The sequence below is a fragment of the Arachis hypogaea genome, chromosome 12 (genome assembly GCF_003086295.3).
Source record: "Arachis hypogaea cultivar Tifrunner chromosome 12, arahy.Tifrunner.gnm2.J5K5, whole genome shotgun sequence".
In the NCBI taxonomy this organism is placed as follows: Eukaryota; Viridiplantae; Streptophyta; class Magnoliopsida; order Fabales; family Fabaceae; genus Arachis; species Arachis hypogaea.
This window is the reverse complement of record NC_092047.1, coordinates 119,258,385-119,278,007: the sequence shown is the minus strand read 5'-3', so window position 1 is coordinate 119,278,007 and position 19,623 is coordinate 119,258,385. Positions and strand designations below refer to the sequence as shown.

Sequence of the window (19,623 nt, the reverse complement as noted above, 5' to 3'; positions counted from 1 at the left end):
GTTGGATCCATAATAATATACTTCTCCACTAATTATGTATTATTATATGAAATCATCAACTAACTCATGGTGTCTTCACAAAAAAATGTCTCAAATTTATGTATAAATTAAATAACATCATTTGTTTTTTTTTTAAGGGTAAAGTATTAATTATTTTAGTCTCTAATATTTGAACGCTCTATTTTTATCTTAAACATTTTGTTTCGTCCTATTTTAATTTTTATTTAAAATTAAAAAAAACTTTTATTATTATTATTTTATTTTTTCTTCTTATTCTGTAATTTTACTATCAAATTACTACAATCACCAACATGGCCACTATAATTATGATATTTGCAGTTATTTAAAAGAAAATTACAAGGGAGAAAATATATTTTTGGAAATAAAATCCAAACTACAGTAATAGAATAGTAAATTATTCAAAATAGAAATGAGTCCAAAAAAATATTACTCTTAAGTAAGATGAAGAAATGTAACACAATTCATCATACAGTAACATCAGCAATCCCTATACATATATAACCCCCAGCAGTTAGATAACTTGTGCTTACATAATGTGAGACCATCTCAGATGAAAAAGCCTGCCAAATTTTATTCTTAGCTTCTACTACTTCTCATGAGTCAATCACCATTCATTATTTCACTCATATATTGGTTTTATTGGCTTTACTTTATTCAGTTCCAAAGGTCAAAGCAATATTTATTTCCATTTTACCAAATAAATTCCTGCCTAATCTTTACCAATGACTATATAAAAAAATTTCAAATATGTCAATAAGTTTAGTCATTAATTTTAACCATGTATAAATTTTAGGTTTAATTATATTTGGAGGTACTATAATTTTACCGATTTTTCACAAACGATTTTGTGACGATAAAGACTAAATTAAAAAAAAAAAACAATGTCTAGAGACTCAATTAGGTTTAATTATATTTGCAGGTCCTATAATTTTACTGATTTTTCACAAACGATTTTGTGACGATAAGGACTAGATTAAAAAAAATTAATATCTAAAGACTCAAATGAAAAAAAAAAAAGTATAGAGCCTAATTAAAAATTGTATAAAATTACAAGACCTATAGAATAATTAAACCTAAACTTTATGATTGAATCAACGATTAAAATTATCAAAATATCTAAAATATCAAAATACGTAGATATATCTCACTTGGATCATATAATATATACAAGGAACATATATGTTATTGATCATTGTTCTCAAAATTAAACAAGAATAAACTTTTCTTGGATTTTCCTTTTGCTTCTCATTTTTTTCACTTGAATAGTTGCCACCCATTGCTGACCTACCATTTCTCCTTCCACTATGCAAATCAGTCCTTTCATGCCCAAAAGAACCCATGCTTCTGCATTGTCACTTCAATTTCTCCCAACTTGTAACTAACCTCTCTTCTTTCTGAACAACAACCACTTTTTGTAAACCTATTTATTGGTCACTCAATTTGTTTGTAAACCCTCCAATAACAAATTTATATTTATATATTTATGTAGATGAATATTCAATAATTTTAGAATATATATGATTTCGACTCCAATAAAAATGCTAAAAATATATTTTATATAAAAATTTGTTTAAAAATAGGATTTATTTGTTTAGTCGCATTTTAAATAAAAATAATATTTTTATAATATATCAAAATCAAATCCTACGACTCATCATTATTCAATAATAAAAATAAAACATCTTTATACAAAGACAATTATAAAATCTTCATTTATTTAAATATCAACCTGTATTTACAACTGAAAATGAGTAGCTGTAGATGTTTCTGGTGCATGTATTAAATGTGCTTCCGAAAGATACATGTATTTTTCTCTAATATCTTCGTTGTTATCCTCGTTATGATTTTTGATAATTTCTTCGTCTCCCATCATCATCATCATCATCATCACACCATCGTCTTGATGATGATGAGGAGCTTCTTGATCATGTTCTTGTTCTTCAGCCTTGATGATTTCCCTTCTCCTTGTTAACTTGTTAAAAGAATCCATTAATGCAGCATCCCTTGCTTCAATCCATGCTCTTTCTTTGGCCCAAAACATGTGCTCCTTCTCCAACCTAGTTGCCTCTTCTCTTCTCCATTCTTCTTCTCTCACCACTCTTTCCTTCTCTTTCTCTTCCATTGTCTTCACTAACTTCTCAAGCCATTCCTCTTGCTTCTTCACAAGCTTGCTCATTTGTGAGTCAATGAACTCCTTCATCTTCATCTTCATCTTCCACCTCCTCCTCTTCTTCTTCCTCGATTCATCATCATCATCGGTCTCTGATGATGATGATGTGTCAAACTCACTAGTGGAGTTTGTGATGAGGCTAACACTATTATTATTATTGTTATTGTGATGGTGATGAGAATAATGATGATTATGAAACTTGTCTTGATTTGTTTGTAAATTAATAAGGTTGTTGTTGGTAACAAAGTTGTTGGAATTGTTGTTGTTGTCTCCAAACAAGGCTTCAAGTTGGCGAAAGAACCTATAATGCTTCCCATCTTGTCTTGCTGCTTTTCCTTCCTTTGTCTTCTTATAATATTTGTACAGATTCTCAAACTTCTCCCTGCATTTCTTTCCACTCCTTTGGTATCCATGTTCTTCTAACATTATCCTAATTATTCACAATTAACTACCATCATCAACACAAATTAACTTCACTATTTAACATCATTTCATCGGTTAGAATTCATGATAATTAATGACTTAAGAATAAATTTGATATCTATGACATCCTACCACACAGAACTTTACGCTTAAGTCGTAAAACAAAAATAGTGTGATAAGGTGTTATAATATCTGATGTTGTTGTATTATATCAAAATTAGAAATGTTTTTGAGATAATAAAAATGAGTTCAAATCAGTTTAAAATTGTTTTATTTTATATTTATTAATTATTTTTAAAATAAATATTTAATATCAAATATAATAAATATATAATTTTAAATGTTATATCTATAAAATTATAGACGTTATATTAAATAAAATAATCTAAATTGGTGTTTTTCTAGTATTACTGTATTAAATTAATTAAATATGAAATTAATTTAAAAGATAGTTAAATAATATATTGATATATAATATTTTAAATATATTCTAATAGCTTATTGAGTTACAACTTGAATCATAATTAAGGGTATTACTATATTGACCTATAACATCTTCTAAAATAAGATATATAACATGAAACACAACATTTTTATTAACAAAAGTCTGTCCTAATAAGTAATTATTTTTGGAATTTAAATTAGAATTTAATTTTAATACACTATTAGTATAAAGTAGTTTTATACGTACATCTAATTACATAACGCTATATTAGTAAAAATAATTATCTTTTACATTAATAGCGTGAATGATCATTCAAAAAACAGATGTGATTGCACGACTATGTAAAACACTTTATACCTATTAGTGTATCAAAATTAAACTCTTCAAACTATATACTATGCCTAATATTATATATTATAAAATAATTAATGGGTACCATTTGTAATCATCAATTGGACAACACTATTTAGTACTTACATAATTAATGGTATTGGAACCCTAGTTTATGTGAACATTTTTGGTAATTAATAATTCTATTGAATGTGCATGCATAGTGACGTCTTGGTGTTCTTGTATTACTCCAATTGCCATAGAAAAGTGAATGTCTCGGAAGGAAGAGCCTCAATTAGTTTATGTCATTTTATACTATAAATGTGTAGAAGACATACATGCAAGGTTCAAACTTCAAATCAAAGGGGGCAAAAAATAATAAAGGGAACAATTAATTAAACTTAAACCTAAAAAGAGGGTCCAAATTTTGAAATTTCCAAAATGGAGAACGAGAACCGTACTAATAGATTTGATATGCAAAGGTTCCCCTTTAATTATACAGTAATTAGTACAGGATTATCAATCATAGAAAATTTTAATAATAAATATATATATTCCACCTTCCAAGAAACAACAAAATTAATAATGCATAATGATGCTTAATTTTTTCCATTAAAAAAAGGCATAAAAAATCAATTAAACTAATTAATGAGGATGATCACAGTTAATTCACACTCAATTTTATTCACATTCTTTCCTTACACACAAAAACAAAAAAAAAACATATATAAACACAAAATTAGCATATTAAAACTTGAAGCTAGAATAATAATAATAAGATTCTAGCTAATATATGTCTTAAGTGCACATGATAAGCTTAGTATTAATGAAAAATTTTAAAAAAATTTTATTTAATAAATATAAAATAAATGTATTAAAAATTTAAATTTTTTGTATTTCAAATATAAATTTTTTTAATTTGTAATATTAAGGGCACAAGATATATAAATAATAATTAGTAATAATTAATTAGTAGGATTAGTAATTAAAATTGAGAATAGTACCTGGAGACTTGTTCCCACAAGGGACCTTTGTGATTAGCATCTTTGAATTTAGGGTGAAGCTTAGATCTGATCTCAAGAAGAGTGAGAGTCTCTTGTCTTGGCCATCTTCCGTTGTTTGAGGATGCATCCCCACCCATGCACCCTCCCACACCTGATCCTCTCGTTGTTGATGCCAACTCGCTATTCATAACCACCCCACGTGGCGCTCCCATCATCTCAAACATCGTCATCGTTGTCTCCGGCAACGGTGGCAGGTTGCGGTGGTGGTGCTGCTGGTGGTGGCTGGTGGCTCCGCCTAGTGTTATTGGTGGTTGCGGTGGTTGGGATTGGTGCATAGGAGCGTTGTTCATTAACAGATCGGTTAAACAACCGTAGTGGTGGTTCTGCTGATGATGAAGTTGGTGATGATGATCTTCCATTTCCATTATTAGAATCTCTGTGTAGGGTAGAAGGAAGAAGACCAAAGATAGAGTGAGAGAGAGAGAGTGAGAGTGAGAGTGAGAGAGGAACTTCTTCTCTATTTCAACCTTTTTGGCTTTTTATAAATTAAATATGCGGCCCAGTCCACCTCACATAAAGTTGATAGTTGAGAGTCGTTAAATAATTTGACTAAATTTTTATATAACGACTCTTTATTATCAACTTTTATGTGAAATCGACTGCACTTGAGTTTTCACTTAAATATGTATAATAATAATAAGAAGAAGAAATAAAAAGTTAGTTAAAATTTTAAATTTCTACAAAAAGAAAAGTATAGGAAATTAATTTTTAATTAATTAATATTAACTAATTTTAGTGTTTAAATTTATAATTTAAAATTTAAAGTTAAAGAGTTATTATTTAAAAAAATTATATTTTAAAATAAATAAAATAATTTTAAAAAAATTAGCTGATATATTAACTAAAAAATTGGTTATCTATTATTATTATTATTCGATCTAATATTCTAATTAAGAGATGTATTAAAATTTACACATAAAAATTCAAAAGAAAAAAAGTTTTATTATATGCAGAGATGTATTAAAAATATAATAATTTATATATTTTTACCTATCAGTTTTTAGAATAACTAGTTTTATGATAATAACTAAACTAAAAAAAAAATTAGTCTTAGTATTATCCTAATTTTCTAAATAAAACAGATTTGTATATTGTTACATATAAAACGATCTACATGCTTCTGTTTAACTATTTAAAAATTAGTCTTAGTATTATCCTAATTTTATAAATTTGTTTTAGTAGCTGGCTAGTAGCCACTATTGAATCTACTAGAAAAATTAAAAAAATCAGCTAATTAAATTAGATAATTTAAAAAAAATTTATATAAAAGTTATGTTGGTTGATTATTAGTTGATTTTCATTGTTCTCCAAATTAAATTTATGCACTTTTATTGCTAAAAAATTCTTGATTAAATATAGTTTTTACCATAATAAAAGTAAAGAAAAAAGAAAATGGGTGCATATCTAAAAATATTTTATAGGTTCAGAAATTTAGGGTTTATTTGAAATTTAAATCATAATTTGGACAAAAGATTTTATATATAAGAAGTATTACATGAGAGGAGTACTTTATAATAGTAAAAGTTAAAAAATAGGTTGCATAACTTTACATAAATAATGATGAAGATAACTAATAATCTAATTGTAACATTATTAATTAGTATATATATAAACCCATAAACAAATATTATTCATTCGTATATCTTGAAATCACTTATCTTAAAATTAAAACTTTAAGTCAATAAGAATTACTTTCTTTTAATATACGAATAATTATACTGAATTACTTTCTTTTAGGATAATAAAAATTGAATTCTAACTTTTTTTTATCATTTATTATTATAATATCATGTTATAAAATTATTTATTTAAAAATTTAAGTAATAAATAAAAACACATAAATTATTATATTTCTAATAATATGATTTTATATTTAATAATCTTACTTATTATTCAATTTACATTTACTTTCACATAATTATTAATCTTTCTTTTTTACTTAGTTCTTGTATAGCACCAATGATTTGAGAATAGTGGAGAGAAAAAAAAAACGCTATATATTAATGTAGTTGGTATATATTAAGAGTGTATTATCTATCAAGTTATTATTTTGGCTTTTTGAAGAACATCAAAATAACGTTGCTTCGTTGTGTGTCATTGTTCAGGTACAGTAAAGACTGAAAGAGTAAGTAAGGCCCTAAAATGCATAATAATAATAATAATAATAATAATAATAATAATAATAATAATAATAATAATAATAATAATAATAATAATAAAGATAAAATATAATTTTATTTTTAACGTATTTTAAAAATACTCTTAACATTTAATTTTATTTAATTTTATCTTTAATCAATTCATTTTATTTTATTTTTAATATTTTTAATTTGTGTCCAAATTATTTTTAAAATTTTTTAATTTTATTCCCAATATTTTACTTAAAATTAAGTTTAGAAAATTTTGATACAAATAAAAAATATTAAAAATAAAATTAAATATAATTAAACGTTATTAGAAATACTAAATAAAAAATATATATATATTAAATACAAAAAATATATATTATCCTAATAATTAATTTACTAGTATATTACTGTGAAATATATTAATAAAATTATTAGGGTTAATGGAAGCATGTGTTAATATGAATGGAAGACAGCAAGTTTGCAATGCTGACGCGTGTATAGTGAGTGCCATTGGATGCTGCACCTTTTAACTTTTCATAATGTTCCAAATTTAATTTCTACCCAAGTTTTTTAGAATATTGAAACTATATAACTGGAAATACTATGACGAGAAATCTTTTTGTTATGCCTTTTCTCTCTCTCACACACAATTAATTCTTAAAAATATTAAGTGTAATTATTTAATTAGAATTTCTCCTAACTATAAAAAACACAGAAAACTATTACAAAACGTGTGCAATTTATAAAATATAGATACTTCCCTAAATTATTATATTCGTGTGTCAGATATATTTTAAATTTTAGGTATGATATATATTTAATATGCATGTTTGTTATATTTAATTGTATCTTAATAAAAAATAATTTTTTTTAAATATGTTTAGAAATATTTAAATATTATCACGTGTCAATGTATCAATTTTTATTTTGAACATATATTCTCAAAAAAATTTAAAAATAATATATATTATTATTTATTAAAATAAAAAATATTTTAAATATTTTATATAATTAAAATAAAATATTATTAAAAATTAATTTAAATTTTAATATTAATAAAATATTAAAATATTATTATAATTTATTTAAAAAAATTATATATATATATATCTCCATATCTTATAAAATTTTAAAATTTGTATATCAATATATCTTATATCATCTCATATCATATATTCATATCAGTATTCGTATATCATAGAGTACAACAGATGAATAATACAAAACCTACTTGCTACTCGAGTCATTCATGATACTTTTCTTTATCTCCTGTTTTTTTTTTTTTTTTGTAAAATAAGCTTAATTAACAACATATTTAATGTGAGAAAAATCAAGGGTTGTTAGGAAAATTAACATTAGTTTATAATATGACACCTTCAGCGTATCAAAAGGCTATGATATGATACTGTGTAGGATGATGGAAGGCAGAACTTTCACTGTATCACATTTCAAGTTTTTTTTTTTTAGAGTTATATATATAATGATTTATATATTTTCTCTTATCCATTTAAATCTTTTGGATAAATAATTTAGTTACATGCTAAGTAATTTAGATATTTATTTAGACCTCCAAGATAAAGATAATGAAATGATTATTTCTTTAGAAGGATCTGATGAGAATTGATAGGGTTTAAAATTGTATAAATGATATTTTGACCAAATCATGATGAGTTTACATTTAATTTTTTTTTAAGTTATGATTTGAGTAAAAGTGAAAAAAAGATAATTATACTATTAAAACATCTCATTTATTTAAAATTTTTAAAAGGAATAAAATGTATAAATAAACGGTTAGAGATATAATTATTTAATTTATGTTCTTCTTTTATTGGTTTAAATTAAAAAAAAATATAGTTTCATGACATACTTATTTATTCTCCTTATTATCCCATTCATGTGTCTATAATTTGTGATTATTAGTGTTTCTAGGTTTAAGTCCTTAGATTTGAAATAATTATTGAAACACCAAAAATAAAAAATTGAGTTCATGAAAATAATCCTATATTATACTCCAGAATTTATCTATACTTGATGATAATAATAGTATTAAGATTTTTTACTAATTTAGATAGTTAGCTGAAAATTTCAGCTAAGAATATTTTGGCAAGTTGATTATTTCAAATAATAAATTATTATCAGTTAAGCGAATATAATTAATGTAAGCTACTGCATACAAGTAGACAACAATAATTTTTCTGTTTTTTCGTCACTTTTTCTCAATCTGTTGAGCCTTTAATTATTATGGTAGCGTATTAACTTGCCTCTTCTTTATAATTATTTAATTGATAAATGATGTTTGAAATAAATATTCTTTCTTTTCATTACTTTTATGTTTTAAATATTATTTAATTGGTTAGATATATAATTATTTACGTCTTTACTTATTAATATCTACGGCAGCAAATTATGAGTCGTAAGGATTATTTAGCGGCGGTTAGATCACTAGTAATTGTTGGATATTGTCAGTTTTCAACATCTTAAAAAAGAAGAGTGAATATTTCACTCGACTCCTCACAATTATTTTAAAAGGATAACGAAGCCCTAAAAAAAAATACCAAATCCCATCTCTGATCTTTTTTTTTTTTGGGATTGATTAACTCTTGTACCCAAAAAAATAACATTAACTTTTTTTTCACACAGAGATTAATCAGTTCCATAAAAATAAAGCTTAGGAATTGGGTTGAGTATTTTTTTTGTCAAGAACTTCATTGTCTTTTGAAGTAATTGTCAGGAGCTATTTTGAGTTTTTTTTCTAAAAAAATGTGCGCCATTAAATAAGCGCCATAGAACCATTTAATGACGTTTTATAACCGCTACAAAATTCTTATAAATTAAAACTACCACTATTTGAAGACCGATTGTTGTGAATTCAATCTTTTGAGTTAAATAAAATTGATATAAAAAAAGGACTCTTACATAAAAAAAAATTAATATAAATATTTATATATTTTTATTTATTAATTTAGTATTTAAAATAAATAATTTTATTAGATAATGTATTATTAATGGATTAATTTTTTTTGTTTATTGAATGTGTGTATACATATAAAGATATAATTAGTTGAAATGACAAGTATTTATAGTTTAATTAAAAAAAAATTGGATTTAAGCTTTTTAAATAATAATAATAATAATAATAATAATAATAATAATAATAATAATAATAATAAATAAATAAATAAATAATAAATAAAAAGAAGAAGAGTTAAAATCTCTGGGAATTTAAAGAAGGAAATAATGGAAGAGCAGACAGGGGCACGTAATGGTGCAAAGAATCTCAAGTACTATCTACTCTCAGTTTGGCAGAATTGATGCGTTACTTTTCAAGAGTGTGTATATATATACATAATATAGCAGAAGTTGCAGTAGAACGTTAAATCCATGCATAAATAATTGAAACTTACACCAATAATCACGAGGAGTAGTAAGTAACTCACATGCGTGCATATATATAATTCACGTTTTAAGAAAATGATATATTCACTTTAGAATTTAGTTATAGTCTTAATAGTCAAATTCAAAATGACTAAAAAAGGAGTCCAAATTTCTTTATTAATATAACCATTTAGAGATAGAGAGCAAGGGTGTTGACATACAAATTTCTAACAATAATATACAATCCAATGGACAGTGTTGAAAATAAATATATTATTAGGTTACAATAGGGATACTTTTGGTATGATTTAGTGACGCTTTTAAACTGACGATAAATTTCACTTAAACCGTCGCCGAAAAAATTGTATTCCATATTCATATATAGAGATAGTGCTTCATTGAAATCAATGTTGAAGCCTTTGTCACATGATGCCTTCGGGACCCAAGATCCATGAAAATGAAATCCCTTAGTTTGTTCAAATTATAACTTCAATTTGGCCATCACGAATTCACATATAAGTTTCTCTTGGTATGTGAGATTAGTGGGAAGAATAGAAAATGGGTTTAGTGGCTCATTTGGATATTTAATTTGAATAAATTTTTTTGTTAAAGAAACTTTACTTGTAGTCATATGATATATATTGGACAATATTATCCTTGCACCATTAGATGAGAAATTATATTTTTAATGTTAGTATATTTTTTGGTATAATTTTACCACAATCTTAACTATATATACGTAAATATCACTTGCTTAAGTTGTCATTATCTTTGTTTGATTTAACATCATTTGATTTTTTTCCTACATATGATTAGGTTTGTGTTTTTTTTTAAATAATAAAAAAAAGTTAGATAAGTTTGCCATTGGCTAAAATGAAGAGATCATCACATGCAGTAAAAAATGGCTCTAAATCTTTTTTTTTTGGGCCCAGTGGGAAGGGGATTATCTTTGAGGTTAACTTGAGTGTTTTTGAGATTGGGCCATGGTCCAATAACCTCACGAAAGAAACGACAACATGGAACCTATAATTAATATATGGGCCCTAACAAAAAAAGACATGGCCCATTCATGACCAAAATCATACAGCCAATTGAAATGGTAAATTTTCTCTTATTATTTAAAAAGGATTTCACCTGACCAAAAAAAAAAAAAGGATTTCATACCTTACCAAAAAAAAAAAGATTTCATAAACCCCCATGCATACTACCTAAACATAATTAGATACTAACTTTTTCTTTTGGCAAGTATTTCAATAAAAATATCAAAAATATCTTTTTAATAAAATATTTATTTACAAAAATAACGTTTTTAGTAAAAAAAATATTTTTATAACATATTAAAATTAAACTCTATAGTTCATTATTTTTTTTAAGGATAAATGTTATTTTATTAATATAAAATAAAGGTGTTTCCATAAAGAAGTACAAAAGAATTGGATAATCCCATTTATCATCAACTGTGACTGAAATATTAAGAAGTTAAAAAAGAGTAAAGTAAGAGTAAAGAGAATTAGCAGCATCTATCATGTATGGTTCACGATTTCACGCACTAAACTGTTGGCTTCTTTCACTATCTCTGGTGCCGAACTTATTACCTTCTCAAAAACATACTGATTCCTCACTTTTCAAGTGCTCCAACACTGCGCCGCTATGAAGAGGGTCTTTTGTCTACCGTCGAATTGAGCCGCTGCCCAAGATAAGACTCGTTGCCACCAATTGAAAAAGATATCTTCTTCTCTCATCCATAGGTCAGGGATTATTAAGTTTAGACTCCAGATTATTGAAGACAAAGGACATTTAAACAAAGCATGAGAAATTGATTCAGTCTTTAACATGCATCTTGGACAAGTGGTAGGGGTGAATGCAAACTGACTGTAAACTTGTTGTAACATCGAAAATTTTTCATAAAGACTCTTCCATAAAAAAATCTTAATTTTATGAGTTAATTTCAATTTTCAAATACTATTCTATACTCTGTTCACTATTCAATAATAAAAAGAAAAACATCTTTATGAATAAAATAATTGTATGTAAAAGTGATTTATACGAGAATTAGTAGAACAGAGATAATAATGAGCGAAGAAAAAAGGGCCAATAATAATTAAAATGATTAATAAAACACCCCATCATCTCACCTCAAATTTTATAAGCCCATAATAGAAACAAGGTAATTAACCCAATAAATATTCAATATAAGAATTTAGTTCAGAGTTTTTAATGTTCTGTAATCCACTGAATCAGTGTCTTGTCTATTCAAGGCTTTTCACAAAAATTCAGTGCATCAACCCACAGAAATAAAAGGCCTTTTCAGTGTTTATGCAGAAACGCGTAATAATAATGTACTTGTTTTTTTTATGAACTTCTTTAGCAAATTGAATAAACTGTTTTAATAAAGTTGCAATTTTGTGAGTGTACATTTTGAAATTTGTATGTAGGAAAACAAAAAAAGGCTTGTCGACTGATAAATTAAAACATCTAATAATAAATTAATAATAATAATAGTTAGTGTAGTATATATTTGCACTAATTATAACAGCAATGTGTGGAATAAAAATCCCGTAGGTGGGTAGATATTTTCAAATTAAAATCATATAAGTAGGTCCAGATAAAAAAAAAAGAAGAAAATAATCATATAGCTGATTTAATATTGAAAATTTGAAATTCAAATATGAGGCTAAGTGGGTAGTAGTTAACAAGATTATGACCCGATCGGGTTTGAAATTAATTAAAAATTTAAGATCTGATTTGATATTTCCAAATAAAGTATTTTGTTTGACTACTATTTCTTTTTAATAAAAATAATAGGTTGAACATAATGATTAATTAATAAACTACAGGAGGACAAAAAAAATATTTCATTCAAAGGAATTAATAATAGCACATAGCTACATATATGTATAAAGAAGTGTAATAATGAAATAACTCAAAAAGTTTAATTTTGATATATTAATAATATAAAATATTTTATATTTTTGTCTATATTTATTTTTTTAAATAATTATTTATAAAATCAATATAAAAGTAGATTATTATTTTTAATGATATAATATTATATAATTAAATAAATATATAAAATTATTTTATACTGATAATATCTTAAAATTAAATTATAACATAAAAGTGAAAGAAGCAAAGAATTGAATAAACAATTAATAGTAATACCACAATAAATTATTGGTTACCTAACATTATTCTAAGTTAATTACTGCTTCAAAAGTTTGGCTAATTAGAAATAAAATCTTCTAATTTCTTCAATTCTTTCCCTTAATTTCAACATCAGATCAGTGTGGCTATGAATTTAGCAAAATTGGTTGGGCTGGTGGGGTGTCTCATTAATAAGCCCTATAAAAATTGCTATATCTTCTATACTTATTATTATATGAGAAACTTTTGTATCTTCTTACAACACATTTAATAATGAGTGCATGTTATGGTTCCTACAGTTATAATAATCATATGGTAATTATATAATACGGTAATATTAGGTAGACCAAAATAATAGTTTAAATTTATTTTATTTAATATTTATTTATTATAAAATATATTAAATAAAACTAAAAGTAATAAATTTTAGTAATTTTTAATTAATATTTTTTTTACTACATATTTCTGTAATTTTCACTACACTTAAAAGTTATATATGGTAAAAAAGAAGAGCTACTTAATTAACTACACATCATATCTATTGAAAATTTACCTGCCAACAATCTCGCACTCTCTTTCCAAAATTAGAAAGCCTAATAATTAAAGTCATTATTCCTTAATTATTCTATTCCACATTCCCAAATATCCAAATGATTATAATATCATATATATTGAAAGTGAATTAAACGTTCACTATGGTTAAATTAAAGTAATTATTTTGAATATATACAACTGTTTAATTCGTTGCAAGTTGGTACTTTCGTTCCCCCATATATGATTAGTCAAGAAGTCATGATACAAACCATTTCAATTGTTTTTTAAGTGCATGCACATCAGTCTCAGCCAAATGAATTACAATATATATATATATATATATATATATATATATAATAAGGTAATGTCACAGTAAAGAATATAATTTTCGTAAAAGATAAAAATTATTTTTTTAGTAAAAAAATTTTCACAAAAAAAATTATATTATGTACCATGTATATATATATATTTTTTATAAATTTAGTAAAATCTTTTCTCTTTACTCAATTTTATTTTTTACTAAAGAAATTTTGATATAATAATATGACCTAAATCCAAAACAGAGACTGTAATGAATTGATTTATTAGAGTTGAAAAGAGAATATTCTTACAAAACTTAGATAATGTAAATAATTGAATAAATAAAGAAGCTTATATTGTTAGGCTGGGTTCCATTTTTTTATTGGTGTTAGATATACAATTATTTATATTAATTTTTTTTATTAATTTAATCTTTTAGAAAAAGTAATTTTATTTTATGATATCAAAGCTAAGTGTCTATAAGATTTAGAGTTCAAGCAAACACAAAATAAGAATCTGGCATATTTGAGAAAGAGTATTATAAATGTAAATATAATATTTATATTATCTTCTCCTATCAACTTAAATTTTAAACAAAAAATAATTTCATGATAATTAAAAATATTAAAAAATTTGATGTTTTAAGATTCTAAAGTTAGTTTAATCACGGAATAAGGTATAAATAGTTAAAAAATCACTAAATAAAATTGTAATGCAACTCTGAAAATGAAACATATTGTATATTTACTATTTTAAATAAGAGTTTAACTAAAGAGTTAATTTTAATTTTTTTCAGCCAACATCAACTCATTTTTATTATTTTATATTTTAAATTTTAAATTCTAAATTCTAAACATAAACTCTAAGATTCTAAGCCTTCTAAAAAATAATTTTACAACAAAATTATTAATTTAACTAATTAACCCCTATATTTATTCCTTAAATAGTTAAATTATTTGGTATTTTTCACTCTATAGACACATATATATGACACTAGCTAATGGAATAATGGGTAGCACCCCCAAAAAAAAAAGGTGGCTTGTAAGGATTTTGTTTGCATATTTCCAAACTGTAATATGAACAAAAAGCCTTTGACGATGAACTATATCAAGGAACTTATTACTTTTTTTTTTCCATGGTATCTCCTAACTCGACAAATTAAGAACTAATCGATTACGAATGGGAGTTCCATTTAAGGGTCTGCCACTGAACAATGAATTGCTGCATGCACAAGGCGGAATTCGAACCCCCGACACTTACTTAAGCGGACGAGTGAGCTGTCCACTCGACCAACCTAAGTTGGTTTCAAGGAACTTATTACTAAGATAACACTACTGCTGCTTTCCACTTCTACCTCCATATAACAATCAAATCTATATATATAGTGATGTGAATTGACAAAGTGTAATAATATCACTACTAGCTACTACTATTCACAAATTTGACTTTGTTTAAATGGAAACGATTTACCTTCTTTTCTAAAAGAAGAATATTCATTTAATTTTTTTTTAAAAACCAAATTAAAACACGCCCTCCAACCCAGATATCTTCATGCAAGTAGCTGGAAACCCTTAATACGCCGCAAGATTCATTCATCAACAACTGGTTTGCACTAATCTAATTCATATCCCTTAATCTTCTTCTCCAACCTCCAATTTTCCCTTCAATTCTCAACCCACCATAAATTAAATGGATCCCTTCACCAATTTCCAACCCTCATCAAATAACAACAAACACGAATCGTCATGCATTCTACTTCTGGTTCTACTTCTACTGGCCGTCACCCCGTGTATCGCGGGGTGAGGCGTAGAAGTAGTGGCAAATGGGTGTCGGAAATTCGGGAGCCGAAGAAGCCTAATAGAATTTGGTTAGGGACATATCCTACTCCAGAAATGGCTGCAGTTGCATATGATGTCGCCGTCCTTGCCCTAAAAGGCAAAGACGCCGAGTTAAACTTCCCTAACTTGGCTTCTTCGCTCCCGGTTCCGGCTACCTTATCCCCACGTGACATTCAAATGGCTGCGGCTAGTGCTGCCGCGGCGGCCGGAGCAGCAAAAGATGCCCTAAATGCTGAAGGATCAAGTTCAAGCCAAGGGAATATTAATAAAAGCAATGAAAATAATAATAATAATGTTCCTTCATCATCAATGGCACATGATTTTGTGGATGAGGATTTGATCTTTGACATGCCTAATGTTCTTGTGAACATGGCAGAAGGAATGCTTCTTAGTCCTCCTCCTTTTGACATTGGTGGTGGTGAAGATGAACCAGAAAACATGGATGATGAGCCAAGCCTGTGGAATTTCCCTTAAGTGATAAACCCTTGGTGTTTTTTAATTATTATATTATTAATTATTATTGCATGATGAATAATGATAACAATAATGAAAACTAAAATAAATAAATAAGACCAAGAAAAAGGTGTCATGTAATATAAAATTATGGGCGAACCCTCACATCAAGAGTTTGCTTGGCCAATAAGAAATTAATGTATTGTTTATTTAGAGAGTACTGTTCCATTGTATGCATGTATTATATTACTACTTTATTTCTAGCATTGAGGTTTAATTACTTTGCATTTGTTTGCACCTTAATTTTTATTTTGTAATGTTCTCTCAATTTATTAAATGTCATATATGTATTTAGTGTGTGTAAACTTTATGTTATCGTTTATTATTAATGCTATCTTCTTCTTTATTTATTTTTCTTCTCTTCTTTAAATTTTTTTCTTAATATTATCTTAAATAATGTTGTTTAGTATATAATATATATGTATATATATATCACTTGAAAAATCATATCAAATAATGTTGTTTAATTTAGTATAATTCTCTTCTGTTTTGTACTTGATATTCTATCCTAGAGAGACACACACCACATGCAAATAAATATATCAAAGTTAAATCAGTGAATTTAAAAATCTAATTTAAAGAAAGAAAAATTTTCAATATACTTATCAAAATCTTATCTCTCTAGCTATAATGTAATATTAAGAATAATATAATATTATATAACTATAAATATATAATAATTTGTACATATATATATTAGAATTTGTACACATAAATTTAATATCATTTATACTCATATTTTTTTAAAAAATTTACACATATAAATTAATAAAATTTATTTATTAAAAATAATTTAATATTTATGCGAGTGAAATGATAGCAAAAAATACTAAAAATTACTTCTCCTAGTAACATAATTCAATGGGTAGTTTACCTTCTTCTTTCATGACACTGAAGAAGTTGTTCACTCACATGATTGAGAGAGATCAGAGGATAAGATAACCATCTTAATTAGTTTGGTAGGTAAAGAAGAAAGAGTGGGAGATAGAGTTTAGTCTTAGAGAATCTATTATTACTTTGTTGAATCAATGTTCTTCATGTCCTAATCTATTATTACTTTATGTCCCAAACTATTTGTCTCCCTAATTTACAAGAATGAGTTTACCATAAATATCACAACATGCATGTATATATGTGCTCCAACAATTACCCTTCCTTGACCAGTCAATCTCACAACAACTTGGAAATTTTACATGTGGCATTTCCAACAGTTAAAAAATAAAAAAATTAACTTTTATTTAATATCAACTAAGTTTTTAAAAATATTTTTATTTTAAATATTAAATTCTCTAACAAATAAAAATTAAAAAAATAATTTTACAATAAAAAATTAACTAATATTAATTAAAAATTAATTTTTTATACTTATTTTAATTGAAAATATAAATCACTTAGAGGAGAAATATTGTGTTTATGGAATACTAAGATAAGCATAATTATTATTTTTGGTTAGTTTTTATAATTTTATTAAATATATAAATACATAATGACTGATTTGATTAATATTTGATTTTTTACGTACAAATAGTAATTTTTTATAATCGCATCAACCAAAAGGATAGTAACAATGGGCTGAGTCAATATTAGTGATAATTAGGGTTAAAAAGCAATGGTTTAAGCACCAAGAAAAAGCTTAATTATTAGCACCCTTTCCATTTATTCACTGTTGTTATGATTATGATTGTGCCTTTTAATTCTGTTCATGACCACAAATGACACATGCACCTTATCTAATCTTAGCATAATAGTGTTTTAGATTATCCATTGCGGTTTCTTCAAACACAACAAAGATTTTGTACAACCCATACTAACATATATACGACTGTCTCATAACATAAACCACTAATTAATTAATGCTAAACATATTTAGATGCAATGAATTTTGTATTAAAACTTAATCACAATTTTATTGGCTGAAGAACAAGCTCTCCTAATTTGGGGAAGTAAAACCCTAGTAGAGTCCGAGAGTTTATTTGTTTTTAATGAGTATTTTGTTATAATAATTAAGTTTAACCCTAAATTATTAGGGCCAGTGTGTCTAGTTTTTTTTTTAATTATTTTTTGGTATATTTAATCATTACATTAAGTTAGATTATTATTGTACTTTTTTTTGTCATGCACACACTTAGACACATTATAAGGAAAGAGCAACACAGCAAAAAAAAAAAAATAAATAAATAAATAAATAAAAATAAAAAGAACAAAAAAAAAGATTTAAAAATGAAATCTTTTTATTTTGCCACTACTCGCCAAGCCTCAACCACTATTATTATTATTGTAACTTTTTTTTTGGGTATTAAGATGGGATATAAGCCCACAAGAAAGATTTAAAAATAAATTAAACGGGGTAAAGAGATTTTTTTTTATCATCAGCTTAAATGTTCTTTTGCCATAAGCAATCGGCACATCTATTATCTTTTTTATAAGTATGTACAAAAAAAATCTCAGTTTTTTTACCTTAAGTTATAAATACTTCTAATAAGAGCATTTGGTTGATTTGCCAAGTTTTTGTTGCTACTGTTAATAATACTACTAATTTCTTTCTCTTTTTTGATATTTTAATATTTTTTTTATTATATCTTTTCACTTAACTGTCTAAAGATCTAAAAAATTCTTTTTTTTTTCTACAGTATTTCTTAATCTGATAGATCAAGAATTAATTTGTTGTATGTCCGAACTCTATTACTATATGCATAAGACAGAATTCGAAACCTCGACATTTATTTAAACAGACAAGTGAACTACCTACATTTGATTTAATAATTTCTTTTCTATTTGTTTTGGTTTGACAAGGGGGCCTAAGCCCAAAAAAAAAAGATAGGCCAACTCCTTTATCCCAAAATGTGAAAATGGATTTTGTCTTTTGTCTGATAGACTTGATTCATCAATCTTATCTCATTTTGTTCTAAATCTAATTAATCAAGCTTGAGGAATATAATGTTGATTAATGTTTTTAGTTGGGCCGAGTATTGTTGGGCCCATAATCAATCCTTATATGGTCCAACATCTTCCCAGCCTTCCCCCTACAAGCATTTGCCGCAATTTTCAAACCACTTATTCTGACAAAAAAAGATACTTATAGTAAAAGGGAAGAAAAAAAAAATCGTAATGTCTTGGGGGAAAAATCCAGTTGCAGTTTTTTCCATCATGTCTTATTTAAAATTAAAAAAAAATTCAACCACTTGAATTCATAAAAAAAAAAAAATTATTGGTAGACAAGTTAATACTTCTTGAGAGAATGACCAGAAGTCAAACTTCAAAAATCAAAACCCCAAGAGTAATAGTGGACATTAAGATGTAATGTCTTTTGCATACACCTTAATTTTTCTAAGCATTA

The 19,623-nt window shown here is 25.6% G+C and overlaps 2 protein-coding genes across 2 annotated transcripts; one reads left to right on the top strand and one right to left on the bottom strand.

Annotated features, from left to right (window-relative positions):
* Positions 1-1,719: 1,719 nt before the first annotated feature.
* On the bottom strand, positions 1,720-4,906 carry LOC112728868 (trihelix transcription factor PTL-like). Its single transcript, XM_025779188.3, has 2 exons — positions 4,394-4,906; positions 1,720-2,621 (listed from the first exon to the last, which is right to left on the bottom strand). The coding sequence occupies exons 1-2, from the start codon at positions 4,816-4,818 to the stop codon at positions 1,757-1,759; spliced, it is 1,290 nt and encodes a 429-aa protein (XP_025634973.1). The 5' UTR covers positions 4,819-4,906; the 3' UTR covers positions 1,720-1,756.
* Positions 4,907-15,664: 10,758 nt separating this feature from the next.
* Positions 15,665-16,250, top strand: LOC112728867 (ethylene-responsive transcription factor ERF024-like). Its single transcript, XM_025779186.3, has one exon. It carries the CDS (start codon positions 15,681-15,683, stop codon positions 16,245-16,247), a length of 567 nt encoding a protein of 188 aa, XP_025634971.1. The 5' UTR covers positions 15,665-15,680; the 3' UTR covers positions 16,248-16,250.
* Positions 16,251-19,623: the final 3,373 nt, after the last annotated feature.

Coding starts and splice junctions, on each gene's coding strand:
- LOC112728868 (XM_025779188.3), bottom strand. CDS start 4,818: ATGGAAATGGAAGATCATCATCACCAACTTCATCATCAGCAGAACCAC. Junction 2,622..4,393: donor TTGTGGGAACAAGTCTCCAG/GTACTATTCTCA, acceptor GTGAATAATTAG/GATAATGTTAGAAGAACATG.
- LOC112728867 (XM_025779186.3), top strand. CDS start 15,681: ATGCATTCTACTTCTGGTTCTACTTCTACTGGCCGTCACCCCGTGTAT.